The following is a 13438-nucleotide window of genomic DNA, read 5'->3' on the forward strand; positions in this document are numbered from 1 at the left end:
AGCCAGCCCAGAGGATCGTTAGCAGCCCTCTTTGTGCTCATCGTTCCCTTTTCAGGATAACCCAACACAACTCCCGTACCCAGCTTCTCGATTCTTACCAGCTTCTCTATTAATAGAGCATGTTGAACTCTGTTTGCAACCCTGGTGTCACTCACCTTAAGGAATGTATGTGGGAACCTGTCATTGTTCAGAGAGGGAGAGGAGAAATGATATAAGTGTGCCAGAGCTTTGTACAAATGTCTGAGTGTGAGGTATCCAAACGAGTAAAATAAAAAAAAATAATCAGGTGAGATCCATGGAAATCTCTAAAATCATGGCAGGATCAATAGGGGTTGGTTGTTCACTGCTTATTCTGCTAAGAGAGTCAGGTGACAGCGAATGAAGCTGGCAGGTCAAGCCGAAGGATGTGGTTCTTCACATAACGTGCGATTAGGCACTGGAACTTCTTGCCCTAGGCTGTTGTGGATGTGAAGTGTTGGTGAGTGGTGCAGGGGTGTACCAGACGTGGTCACAGACAGACCTGAGAGTTCCATGCAGAAGTGCCCGTGCCTTTGGAAGCCGCCAAGTCATAAACTGGAGGAGGCTGGAGGAGATTGAGGTAGAAGTGTTGCTGTTTGCTTCTCTTACTCTTCCATGGAGTAACTGCTTTCGTCTGCTCTTGTGAACAAGACAATGGGTCAGAGGAGCTCTCGCAGCTGCCCTTGTGTTAATTATCCCTCTGCTAGCCCTGACTTCCTAAAGCCACTGGAAGCTTGCTCCTGGCTACTAATAATGTACTTGCCTATCAGTTCAGCTAAGTAGCACCACTTTATATGTAACATCCTATGTATTTTTTCAGTTCTTCATCTGCTGAAAACTTCCTTCTGAAAAGAACACTCTGTAGGTATTCGTTCTGTTTGACTTAGCTGACTTTTCATTTACTAGGTACTTTCACTTGTGTACCAGAGAGTGCTGAGCTTGGCAGTTCGTATCAATATCAGTGGGAGCTCAAGGGTTCTCCATCTGCTAGAAAGAGGTAACAGAATTTTAAAGGTAGAAAAAAATGCAGTGATATCTAGAGTAGATTAATTAGAATTTTTAAAGGTGTTGCAAGTGCTTTACTCAGAATACTTCAGAAACCTCGCCAAGGAGGCTGCTTGTGGCAGTTAAGAACAGCCAGGGAACAGACTGTTGGTTTTGTCATACAGAGGGACTAATTTCATCCTGTTTTGCACAATAACACATCAAAAACAATACACTGATTTTAGAAGGGCAGTTGTTTAATCTAGCGCTTTGCACTTCTAAATTTTAGAGATGCTGTATTTAACCAAGTTCCACTTGAAATTGAGATATTGCTCAGAGAGTTTATCCAATGGAAATAAACTCAGCAACTATGCAGAGGAGGTGCTGCTCATGGCAGCAGGAGGAGGAGTGCTTCAGGTACAAGACTGATAGTCTGCATTTTAGAAAATAACTTAGAAATGACTTAAAGGGCAGTGTTGTTGGAGCTGATACAAAAATTATTAACATAGACTGTGCATTGTTTTATTTGGGTTTTGGTAACCAAGTGTGAAAGTATAGTTAACAGTTGCAGCAGTTAAAAGATTTTTTCTGTAACACAAATATTTCAGGGAAATCACATATTTCAGTTATGGGATGTTTTCTGACTTTAGGTATATCATGATATTTCTTGCCAAAGAAAATTCAAGAGTGTAGACCAGAACAACTGACATACCATAGTTAAAGGAGACATGTACTGATTCACAAGATTAACTTGTTGGATTGGATTGGATGGAATGGTAATGGATTTTTCTCAAGTGTGTGAGTAAAGTAATATGAATTTACTCCGGTTTTTATTTTTAAATACAAGTAAGATTACATATAACCTTGGGCTAAAGTATACACAATTTATTTTGTCTTTCTGCCATGCAAGAAATAGCTGGATATTTTTTATGCAATCAGAAATTTACCATACTTGGGGAATTAATTAGTTGCTCGCTTTCTTTCTCTTTTTTTTTCCTGCATGTAAAATGCATTTAATGAGAAGATGTGAACAGCAGGAATTTTAATCCATGCTCTTGCAAAAATAGTTGCTTTAAAAACAGTGTATCGCCCAACGAGCAGGTTCCTTTAGGGGTCCCTGGTAGAATAAGGACCAGCCACAGGACTGCGGGTATAATTAGAGCTTTATTATCACACTAAAAAATTAGCAATCAGCATGGCTTATTACTATCTACAGTTTCTAGCAGCAAGAACAGCTTACTTGCTCAGCCCTCAGAGGAGGCAGATGGTGGTGGAGGTGTCCCTGACCGAGGCAGATCCCAAGTTTTGCAATCCAGCTGCAGTTCCAGTCAAAGTCCCACTTGGCGCTTGCTGCTGCTTGTTTTTATGGGCACTATCTGGTGTGCTGCTACGCTTCCTGTTGCAGGCCGGGTGTCACCACACCCTGGGGACCCAGCACCTGGGCTTTGATAACTCCACTGGACTTATCCCAGTGCTGGCAGGAGGCTCTTTCTGCAGCGTCAAACTACATTTCTGAGAACATCTGCCTATTCAAAAGCTTTTGAGAAATTTGTGTGATGCAAAAATACAGTATTTTTAGTTCATAGCTGAGTTATTCATCATTCCATCTCAGGAAACTTTCCAGTGTTCCAGGCTGTAACACCTTGCGAAATACAAAGTATACAGATAACAGATAAGGCCACGTCCGTCCCAGCCTTAATGAAGGAGCTTCTAAATTACGCAGACACAGTCTGGAGATAGGGGAACCATAGCTAAGACTCCAGAAATCAATTAAGGAGGAGATTATGATTTTCATTTAATATGCTGCTAGCTAATACCTGCATTTCACCTTAGTTCACTTGCCTCAGTATCACTTGACTATCACCAGTTCTCCACGTGACTAAGCCAGTAGTGATTTCTGTGTTCAGTTTCTGTGGTTTCTGTAGTTCAGCTTTCTTCATGAAGATCCCTAGCTGCTTCCTTGTTGTCTTCCACTACAAACACAAAGGCTTGGTCAGCCTCCAGGTCGCTAGGAGGTCACTTAATTTCTCAAAATGCCAAGGAAGTCATATTACTTTTCCTAATTTGTTTAGCATGGGGAGGAATCTCCCGTCTGCAGTAGGCCTAATATTGCCTGAGCAGGCTGTCCTCTAACCAAAGTTCTCAGCTTGGGAAAAGCCCCAAATTCGACTGCGGTGCTAACGGAGGCTGCAGCTCCGCCAGCATCTCAGCCTAGGGTGTCAGTGGCTTCATCTATGCTGGAAACCCAACTTCTGTACCAATAACTGAGAATTGTTGGGTGTATTCTTACCTTCAACCCAGCTTCCCGTAACACCTGAAGTTGTGAGCATATTCCTGTACAGCTCATCTACGTTGATGACTTAGACCTTGATCTGAACAATTAATTCTCCCCGACTCATTAGCAAGTTCACTGGCAGCCTCTCAACTCGCTTGATTGCCCTACCCTCAAGGCTGCTTTCCTTCTCCCACACCCACCTTTGCCCAGAAAAGACACATTTACAGCTGAAAGAATCCTTTCACCAAACCGGGCCCTCGGGGCCAGGCAAACAAAGGCAGGGATGAGTGTGTCCTCCCTCTTTCTTGTCCCTTGGATTCCTCCTGCCCCGGCACATCAAAGCTTTAGTGCTGAGCAAGGGAAGAAACCTCCTACACAGCTCTGAACGTCGTCCCTCTGTCCCCCGGAGCCCGTGGTGCCCTAGCGGTGGGGAGGGGGGGAGCTGACAGATTTACACTAAGGAGCATTGGAAATCCCTCACTTAGGATAGCCTGGGTACCTGTTACCTTTCACTGCATCCATCCCTTAAAATAGTAACTGCAAATCCTGGGAGTGTAGAAATGGTTTCTGTGTAGTGTTTGCATGGCCCTGCTGAATCCCACTCTCCTCCCCTCCTCTCTAAAGAAACCCTACCAAATCTACACTAAATTACATTTCCCGTTAGAAGACTCGATAGTAATCTTGTGAGATTTTTTAAACTAGTGTCCTCCCTTTGTGTGGAAAATGGAGAAAACAACGCACTTACTATGAGATTAATATTTAATACTTTATGTTCTTTAACTATAAAAGAACCAGACTACATACAACAATATAAACATATATAGTACATATATTTAACATACAGTAAGGACAAATTCAGTAATGCACCACTGTAGAAAAAAAGTTACAAAAAGCACTTAAAGATTTGATCCCCACCCCTTAAAAAGGGTAAATTTTCTATACGGTGGGGGTGTACATTAACTCTCAACTTTGGTTTAATTTCTTTTTCTCTCTTCCACCCTGATACATACACTGGCAGAGAGCTCGACAGCAGGACAGGTACGCTGGCAGACCTGGCAGCTTGTGATAAATGTCATTGGAACTTCTCTGTTACTGATGTGCAAAAAACGTCCACTTATTAAATCTGGAAGGGTCTTCTGGGTTTGCACCGTACTCTGAATTGTCTGTGAACACTGCAAAGCTGTCTTTTGTAACACACTATGAAGACCTACATAGACTTTTGATCCCAAATACCTGTGGAACCAGAGCACCAGATGCTGGTCCCTTCTTTCACTTTTCACTCCCTGGCATTTGTCTTTCTCATCAAACTAAACTATTGTTTAGTTTAGTGCGTACTCTAGCTTACAGTTTCACACAAGAGGAGAGAAGAATCCTCCCAGTCTCCAAAAAATTGAGGTATTCCAAACTTTTTGTGAACTAGAAATAGCTGTTTTAGCTACCAATAGCTATTATCAACCAACAAAAGATGTCTGTCTTGTATTAAAAACTCCTTCAACTACAACAGAAAAAGATCCCAATAAAATAAAAGTGATCAGATTTCATTGTTTGAATTAAAACAGTGAAACGAAAGTGGAGGTTATTAAATTTTTCATTGATTCAAGATACTCTAAATCAACAGATAAATACAGATTTTAAATAGAGTCTCTACAAGCAGGTTTTAAAAAGTCCATATGTGAAATATCCAATATTCTTGCATGGTGATCTAGGAAAAAAATAAAATAAAAATTCCCCATTCGTTTTATTGTAGGCATTTGCCAAGATTTTTTTCTAGCTAGCATCTGTGACTGCTTCCCAGTTGCATGGATTTTTCTTGCCCAACATAAAAAATAAAAGCTTTAAAAAGGTTTTAAAAAATCACGATGGCTATAAAACTATGAGAACTGGTAAGAAAACAAAATCATTATTAATAATATAAAAGATCTTCTAATAAATCCCAGTTGGCTGGGTTTTGAGTGGACAGCATCCTTTTAATCCTTTCCTACCAAGAATCTCTTTTTTGCTTGCGCAGTGTATGTTAGCAGAAATGGATATGTTCATTTTTATCTCCCAAAAGTTGAAATGTGAGCCTTAATCTAGACACACTCAGGTTTACCAAGTCAACTTTTGAATGGTTAAAAAAAAATAAAAATCAAAGCAACCCTCTCAGAGAGTTTTATTTTCTAGACAGTCAAAAAACTCCGGAATGCTCTAAGATCCACAAATATAGTTAAGTCACTTCTACAAGTAAGGTTGGGTTTATAAGAATTCGTCACTTAAACTAGACTAAAGGACTCCAGTTATGAAACTGCCTTACAAAACATCAGTAAATTAAATGAGCACATTTGGAAGATTTACAAGGTCTTGCACCAAGAGGTTAAATGCACCATGAATACCAGTGCAGCATGTATTCCTTTAGAGAAATACAGTGCAATTATGTGCAAAAGTATACTAGAACATATACTCCTAGACAAAGTCAATTACATAGAGCTAAGACTTCAAAATATGGAGCCTGCATGGCCTTTAAAAAACTTTGAGAAAGAGATTATATTAGAAATAAGTTTCTTAAAAACATTATTTTCAATTCTTCATTAAGCACCATGTGAATATCTTATAACAGCTACATCATTTTCTCAAAGCTTGTAGAGGCTGGATTTACAATGGAAGATTTCAGGAAAAACATCAAAAACTAGGAGGAAAAGCACAGCAAACATTTACATGAACATCTGGTCACAAGAATGTGGATAAACTACATCCTCTTCTACCAAATACAAAAGCTGAAGGACCGCACTGAAAACAAAGTAGCACAATATGATGGATCAACAGGAAACATCGATTTTGGTGGTCACCTTCCATCTGGACTGCGAATGGCACACCCCCCACCCTCCCCAGTGTTACACGGACCTTCACACAGCTCCGTCCTCTATGCACAAGACACACAAGAATAATCTCTAAGACCAAAGGAAGCAGGTTGAAGTAAAGTTGCTGAGATCTCCGCAGTCGGTCCTGCAGCTCTCAGTACAGACTTTCGCGAGGTTAATTTCCCCTGCTCTGAATGTCTTCACAGCTTCAGAGTCAGCTAGCCTGCACCTCAGCACAGCTCAACCATGTGGTAAGCTAAATCTTCTGACAGTTTAATTGCAGCGCATTAGCCCAAACATGCTCAGCTGATACTCCATGTCTAGTGGCCTCTACCAATATTTACAGTAATTTGGCATCTTCACGCTAGATCGGGATGCCTGGTCACTAAATATCATTGTGGATCCCTATTTACATTCTCACCCCACTCTCATTAGTGAGCTAGTCTCCTAACACATGCAGATATTGCAACTTTTTCAGTGTTCTCACACACACGAGTCCTCCTGACATCAGGTAATTGGATTCAGAAAAAAACACTCTCTGAAGCTGTCTGCACACAACAAAAAATAGAGTAGCAGTCCAAAAGATTAGTGCCAGTAGGCTAGAGGTGGCATTTTCAAACGTGCTAGCACAATTTACAAGGCCATTGCTTGTTCAGTTTTTCAGAAGTGTGTAGGACCCAAAACTACAGCTGGATTTTCAGAGGAGCTCAGGTCCGTATCTGGCACCTACGCAAGTTGTCTCTGATGGTCCTAAGTTTCATGACTAAAGTAGGGACTACAGAGCCCTGGATTTTTTGTCTTGTCCCAGTGAGATTTTTCTGCCTGTCGCTGTGAGCTGTGTTCAGCTATTACAAACACAAATTTACTGATGATATGGAATAGGAAATACTGCAAGCTTAATCAGTTTGAGTTACAAAAAATAAATGTAGCAACAGTGTTCCTTGAGGTTTTTAGTGTAAAGTGGGAGGAACTGCTCCTACTTTGTCAGCTGCGTCTGGCTACAGTCTCTGTAGCCAGATCCCAGATCTACACTTACTCAGCTAGAAAGACTCAGGTATGATTTGCATTTTCATTAAACACAAACAACACAGTAAAGAAACATTAAAAGTCTTACTTCACAGTATCTTGCAGTTCGATCTCCTCTTTAAGGAGCAGTAAGTTACCCATAACCAAACAAGCCTTCTGTTTGGTGGTGTTTTCTTCTGAAGTTTCTCAGATTGATTTTGGATAGCTTACATCAACTCAGTTTTATCTGGAAAGGTAAAAATCTCACCTCCTTTGAAAGCCAACCTTTATCTACCCCAGCAGTGATACAGGAGGTCTACACTGGAGTTTAAAAAACAAAAACAAACAAAACCACGACACTTGTATAAATTCGCACAGCAATATCAACCATGAGAAAGACTGCCAAAGACTAAAGGAAAATAGAGGAAAAGAAAAAGGATTTGCATACAAAGAGGCTAGTAAAAAATTCTGAGATTTCCCACCCAATTGCTTCAAAAAGAGTATACAGGGCTGTTTCATATGCATAGCTCATGTATACATATTTAACTACTCCTCAGCTACATCAGCTGAGGACTCACATTCACAAGTGATTATTTAATCTACTACAATTCCCAAGTAACCTGACTGATAGCTTTTCGCTTCTACTGTAAAAAGTTGAGAATTGGACTGTTCACTTAGTCTAAACTGAGAGACCAGGACACTAGACACCATAACGTGTGCTTAATGTTTCTTAAGCACAGACTACTAATGTCTAAATGACATTGAAGATACATCCGAAAATCTGTAGTCCAAGCTCTTGAAAGAGGAAGATGTAGCAAAAACAATTCAGAAAGAGAAACTTGTTCTCTAAATACCTGCAATTAAGGATGTGTGAAATATATTTATTCTTACTTTCTACACTTTCAGCAGCAGCATATTTTTGTTATTCTGGTTTGTTTGCCCTGGTTTCCAGGTCAACGCAAGTCTACAAAAACACTTAAGGTTTACAGCTTAGATAATACCATCCTAATACAGAAGGATCACAACCTAGTTTAGAAAAGTCCATGGTAATGGATGAAAACTACATTTCTTCAAATCTAATCTTCAGAGAGAAGACGGTGCCCCTTCCAGATCAGGGATTAAGGACCACGCCAATATTATTTGAAGAAACCTGTTATCAAAACAACAGATGTTCCGCCTACAAAATGTTGCCTCTTCCTCAAAACTAGGAAGCAGAGACACAACTGGAGATTGCTCAAGTAAAACCTCTGTGAAGCCCAGACAGAAGATTCTTCACAGAATTCTGGTGCACAGCACTGAAAACTTAAAAGTATTAAAAACTCTATTTCTCCCCATTCTTCAGTTAAAAAATGGAATAATAATAATTAAAAAAACAAACAAACAAAAAAAACAGCTCAGCCTCACTAACACAGTTTTCTGTTGCAAAGTAGCCACTGGCAGAGAGAGTCCTTCAGTCCTCCCCCTCTCCTCCCACTGCTACATAAGTGTTTCTCGATCTGATAAACTCCTGTGGATCTCCTGCTTGTCATCAGCATCAGCATCATCATCATCAGCTGGATCGTTTTCCTCCCCGGACTCCACATATATGGGCCAGTCGTTATCCGTGTCACCCTTCTCCTGGCCCTCTGAGGAAGGTTCCATCAGGCTGAGGTTAATGGGCATCGAGTCGTTGTGCGTAGTGGTCACACAAGTGCAGCTGTCACACAAGCCAAAGCGTCGCAATCCTTGAGACAGGCTACTCGTGAATGTTCTCCTGCAACCTTTGCAGATAATTGGCTTGTTCGATCGATGCACCTGAGGTTAAAAATAAAATACTGTGATAAAAAGACAATCTGGCTTCTCTGGCTTCTTAGCTTTAGCTGTTTTTGGGGTGCTGGTTGGCACACGTAGAACATCTAAGCTAAGGGGCAGGTGACCCCACCACGCTGCCAGAGACAAAGATTTGGGACTACATAACTACTGCTGAACCAAACATCAGTTGCTTAAACTTATTATTAGCAAAGTTTATCTGAGTTGGCAGCAATCACTGGGTGCAAGATATTTTGGGAAATACAATCGGGAAACAATAAAACAGTCTGCTTTTCAAATTTCATGATCATCTTTCAAACTTACACTTAAAGCGTGACTCCGAAGGTGTTCCTGCCGGGTGAAACGCTTCCCACAGGTCTCACAGGGGTAGGGTCTCTCACCTGTGTGAGAGCGAATGTGCCGCTTCAGTATTCCTTTCTGCTTGGCCGTGTAGGGACAGAACGGACATTTGTGAAGCTTGATGGGCACAACTAACACGTCTCCTTTTGAAAAAGAACACAGTGCATTAGATTAGGCAGCTCAGCAACATCAGGTATGTCGGCTTCTTGTCCTTGCTGCAAATCTGAGTCAAATTAATTGCATTTTCCACTCTTTTTGCATTTGGCTTACCTGGAATTTCTGTAGGTTGCGCAATCTCAAAACCCGTTAATGCAGCTGGAGATGATCATGTCTCTTGAAAATCAGCTTGCTTATATTTACATGGCTAAGTGAGTTGATTTTAGTGCACTGCACTGTCAGCCATAGAAAATCTTTATATATATATATATATAAAGGTATATATATACACCTTTATCATTAAACAGCATTCAAAACTAAAATCTTACCACGAATTACAGGTAGCAGTGCACTGTTTCCCATACACTTTTACAATGCACAAATTTAGGTACAGGGGACCCATCTGAAAATATGTTTGTTCCTACTGCCATTCACGTTAGCCTATCAGAAACAACAGGATGAAGGATTCCAATGTTCTTGCTGACAAAATTTTACTAAAATCAGACCACGTGCACACAAATATACAATTTATCAAGTCAGATGCAAAAATGGAGAATTAAATTTGAAGATCCTGTTTTATGTAAACATGGGTATTGCCAAGATTTTCAGTGTCAGCCCAGATATGAGCTGCCCATGCAGCATAGAGGCTTAGATGTTACCTTAAAGGATTAGGTTTCTCTAACGTTTCAGGTACTGATTCAAAAAAGTCTTTGCATATTCAGCCTTGAACTCTTTAATAGTTACACCAATTTAGGTAAGACTGTAGAACATTCCTCTTACTGAGGTTTGCCCAACTCAGTCTCAAAAAAAAAAAAAAAAAGTTTAATATCGACATGAAGCCATCAAGTGAAATTTATCTTGCCCAGCTCTGTACCTCTGTGAGGTACTGCTGGTCCCTCCTGGGCATCAAGACCTCCAATTACAGAAAGAAAAGCAGCTGGACCTGCCTTGCTTCCAGACTCTAGGGGTGGCGTTGACCCTCCTTTGGCTGAGGGGGACCAGGATGACTGGAGCACATACAGACACTCGGAAGGAAGTGGCATTTCTCATCTGTCAGCTTGAATTCATGAGCACACCATTCTTTTATCTTTTATTTTTGTCAGCCCTGGTGTCTTGTGAAAGTGCTGAAGGCAGCAGGAGCACTAAAAGCTGAGAAGAGGCATCTCCATCCTACCAACTGCTTATGATGCTCGGTTTAAGCAGAGAAACATAGCTGAATGCAAGATGTTTTTTTCCCCCTCCTCCTATTTAAAGCACACCTAGCGTTAACATTTGTAATATGTTGCCACTAACACCTGATGTTCACTATCAAATCCTAGAAGCATTTAATTTTTAATGAAACATTAACAATCCAAAGACGTTAAGAGGAGAAAAAGTAAGCAAAGTTTGGGTATTAGATGCTCTCGCCTCACTACATGTCAGAAATAGACATGAGCTGGTGATGGTGCTCTCTTCTGGTAACTTTAGTCTTTTGGTAACTGTAGAAGCAGATTATTGATTTTACTAGATTTCACAGAATCACAGAATTTTCTAGGTTGGAAGAGACCTCAAGGTCATCGAGTCCAACCTCCAACCTAACGCTAACAGCCCTCCACTAAACCATATCCCTAAGTTCTACATCTAAACGTCTTTTGAAGACTTCCAAGGATGGTGACTCCACCACTTCCCTGGGCAGCCTGTTCCAATGCCTCACAACCCTTTCAGTAAAGAAGTTCTTCCTAACATCTAGCCTAAAACTCCCCTGGCTCAACTTAAACCCATTCCCCCTCGTCCTGTCACCAGGCACGTGGGAGAACAGGCCAACCCCCACCTCGCTACAGCCTCCCTTGAGGTACCTAAAAAGAGCGATAAGGTCGCCCCTGAGCCTCCTCTTCTCCAGGCTGAACAAGCCCAGCTCCCTCAGCCGCTCCTCGTAGGACTTGTTCTCCAGGCCCCTCACCAGCTTCGTCGCCCTTCTCTGCACCCGCTCAAGCACCTCCATGTCCTTCTCTATTTGTTCTCTAAGAACAGTGAGAGAAGGTATTGTTTTTATTGGCTTTAAGATCACACTTGCATATTTGAGCAGGAAGTAACACAAACGTGAGCTTGCTATTTAGAGACGAATACTTGGTGGAAGATTCCCTTTCTGCTGCCCGCACCGTTATCCCATTTGTCATGTCCTCAAGTGACATCACTTGCAGTGTGTATCGGTCGCCTCCCTTCTTCGTAAGGCAGTTTGGATGAGGTAAGCTGTGCACCAACATGACTGTAAGCAGATAAAAATGCCTTCGTGTCCATTGCAGGAGAAATGCACATGGACACAACCACCTTCTGCTCCAGGCCCCTGACACTGCTGCTGGGAGACATTGCAGCAGGCACAGGGCTTGTGAAAGCAGCAGCGCTTCTGGTAACCAGCAGATGAAAAACCAGTCTGCCTCTGGAAGCAAAAGTTAAGTCTCGTCTTTATGCAGTACCACAGAGTTTAAAGCTTTCCACGCTCTTAAGGACATTCTAGGCATCACAGCATTGAACAACACTGAGTTCTGCCTTTCTGAAGGTCAAAGGAACGGCAAGCAGACTGATCCTGCAGCCGATTAGCTGGTAGGAGCTCCAGCAGAATAAGCTAATTCTGGTGTGTACATCCCTCTCGGAGCAGCCCAACTTAACTTGCCAATTGCACTTTTAAAAAAGAAACTTCCTCTCATAGCTTTAGTGTTTTAAATTCACCTGCCATTCAGCAGGATCCCAAATGAGACCGTTTATTAAAGCAGCGTCACCAACACCAAGCTCCAGGATCAGTTTCAGACTGTGAACCCTACAGAAATACTTACCGCCCAGGTGCTGCACTGAATAAAGGAGTACAGCTTTCTTTGGAAGTCCACAACAATCGTTTATTTCGCTACGGCATAATATTCAGCAACACACTCCTCAACAAGAAAGTAACAAAGGAGGTCGCACAACTAGGTGGTTTCCTCACCAAGCACCCTGCCTACGCCCTCGAGTCCTCTCACCTGCGTCCTCACCATACCAGTCGCTGTGAATGTCCATCATGGAGCTCATGGCTACCCCCGCATCCTCTGGCCTACCCTCAAAGCCCCGGACGAAGTGATGAACCACGTCGTCCTTCCTCTGAGCCGAGCTGTTGCGCAGCAGAGCCTCCAGGAACTGCTTCATGTGGTAATTGTTGCAGGCCAGGTCCATCGCCTGCCCGCCGTGCAGCCCCTCGTCCATCTGCTCCAGGGACAGCGGGGTCGGGTACTGCTGCAGCCGCTCGCCCACCTCCACCTCCACCTCATCCGAGTCGAACTCCACCTTGGGTTCCACCCCCTTGGGCAGCGAGGAATTGACGTCCTCCGGGGAGTCGCTGCTCACCGGGTCCCTCACCACGAGCTCCAGGGGGTGGCAGCCGCTGCACTCCCCGCAGGGGGGGTCTCGCTGACAGCCCCCCACCCTCTCCTTGTCCTGCAGGGACGAGGCGGGGGCAGAGCCCTGGCTCTTGGAGCCGTACGAGGGGCCCTCCCTCGCGGAGCCCCCGCTCCCGCTGTCGGCCTGGTAGAAGGCGGCCTCCCTCTCTATCTTCCTGCAGATATCCAAGGACGACCTGATGTAGGCCTTGCAGAAGTTCACCACGTCGGTCATCTGCAGGTAGCTGGCCGCCGACATCACCTCGATGACGTTCTCCCCGCACAGATCCAGCTTCCCCGAGTAGAGGAAATCCAGGATGACGGAGAAGGCCTCGGAGGTGACGATGTCGAGGGACGCGGTGCTGTGCCGCCCGCTGTCCTGGATGTAGTGGATGAGCAGCGCGCGGAAGTAGCCGCTGTTGGCGAAGAGGATGTTCTTGTGCGCCTTGAAGATGCGCCCCTCCACGATGATGCTGCAGTCGCAGAAGAAGTCCCGCTTGCGCTGCTCGTTCAGCTCCCCCAGCAGCTTGGTGTAGTACGACTGCACCTCCATGGCTGCGGGCGGGACGGGGACGGGGACGGGGACGGCGCCGTCACCGGAGGGCACCGGGAGGGCACCGGGGGGGCACCGG

The 13438-nt window shown here is 43.4% G+C and overlaps 1 protein-coding gene across 1 annotated transcript; it reads right to left on the reverse strand.

Moving 5' to 3' along the window:
* Positions 1 to 4102: 4102 nt before the first annotated feature.
* On the reverse strand, positions 4103 to 13429 carry ZBTB8B (zinc finger and BTB domain containing 8B). The gene is made up of 3 exons (XM_082777290.1): positions 12414 to 13429; positions 9232 to 9410; positions 4103 to 8913 (listed from the first exon to the last, which is right to left on the reverse strand). The coding sequence occupies exons 1-3, from the start codon at positions 13357 to 13359 to the stop codon at positions 8596 to 8598; spliced, it is 1443 nt and encodes a 480-aa protein (XP_082633416.1). The 5' UTR covers positions 13360 to 13429; the 3' UTR covers positions 4103 to 8595.
* Positions 13430 to 13438: the final 9 nt, after the last annotated feature.

The sequence above is a fragment of the Aythya marila genome (assembly GCF_965140915.1).
Source record: "Aythya marila genome assembly, chromosome: 22".
Lineage (NCBI taxonomy): Eukaryota > Metazoa > Chordata > Aves > Anseriformes > Anatidae > Aythya > Aythya marila.

Bases quoted from the DNA above. Each gene is read 5' to 3' on its own strand.
- ZBTB8B (XM_082777290.1), bottom strand. From the start codon at position 13,359: ATGGAGGTGCAGTCGTACTACACCAAGCTGCTGGGGGAGCTGAACGAG. The intron at 9,411-12,413 runs GTGAGAGGACTC...CTTTTTCAAAAG, and splicing joins CTGGTATGGTGAGGACGCAG to GAGACGTGTTAGTTGTGCCC. The intron at 8,914-9,231 runs GTAAGTTTGAAA...TTTTAACCTCAG, and splicing joins TTCGGAGTCACGCTTTAAGT to GTGCATCGATCGAACAAGCC.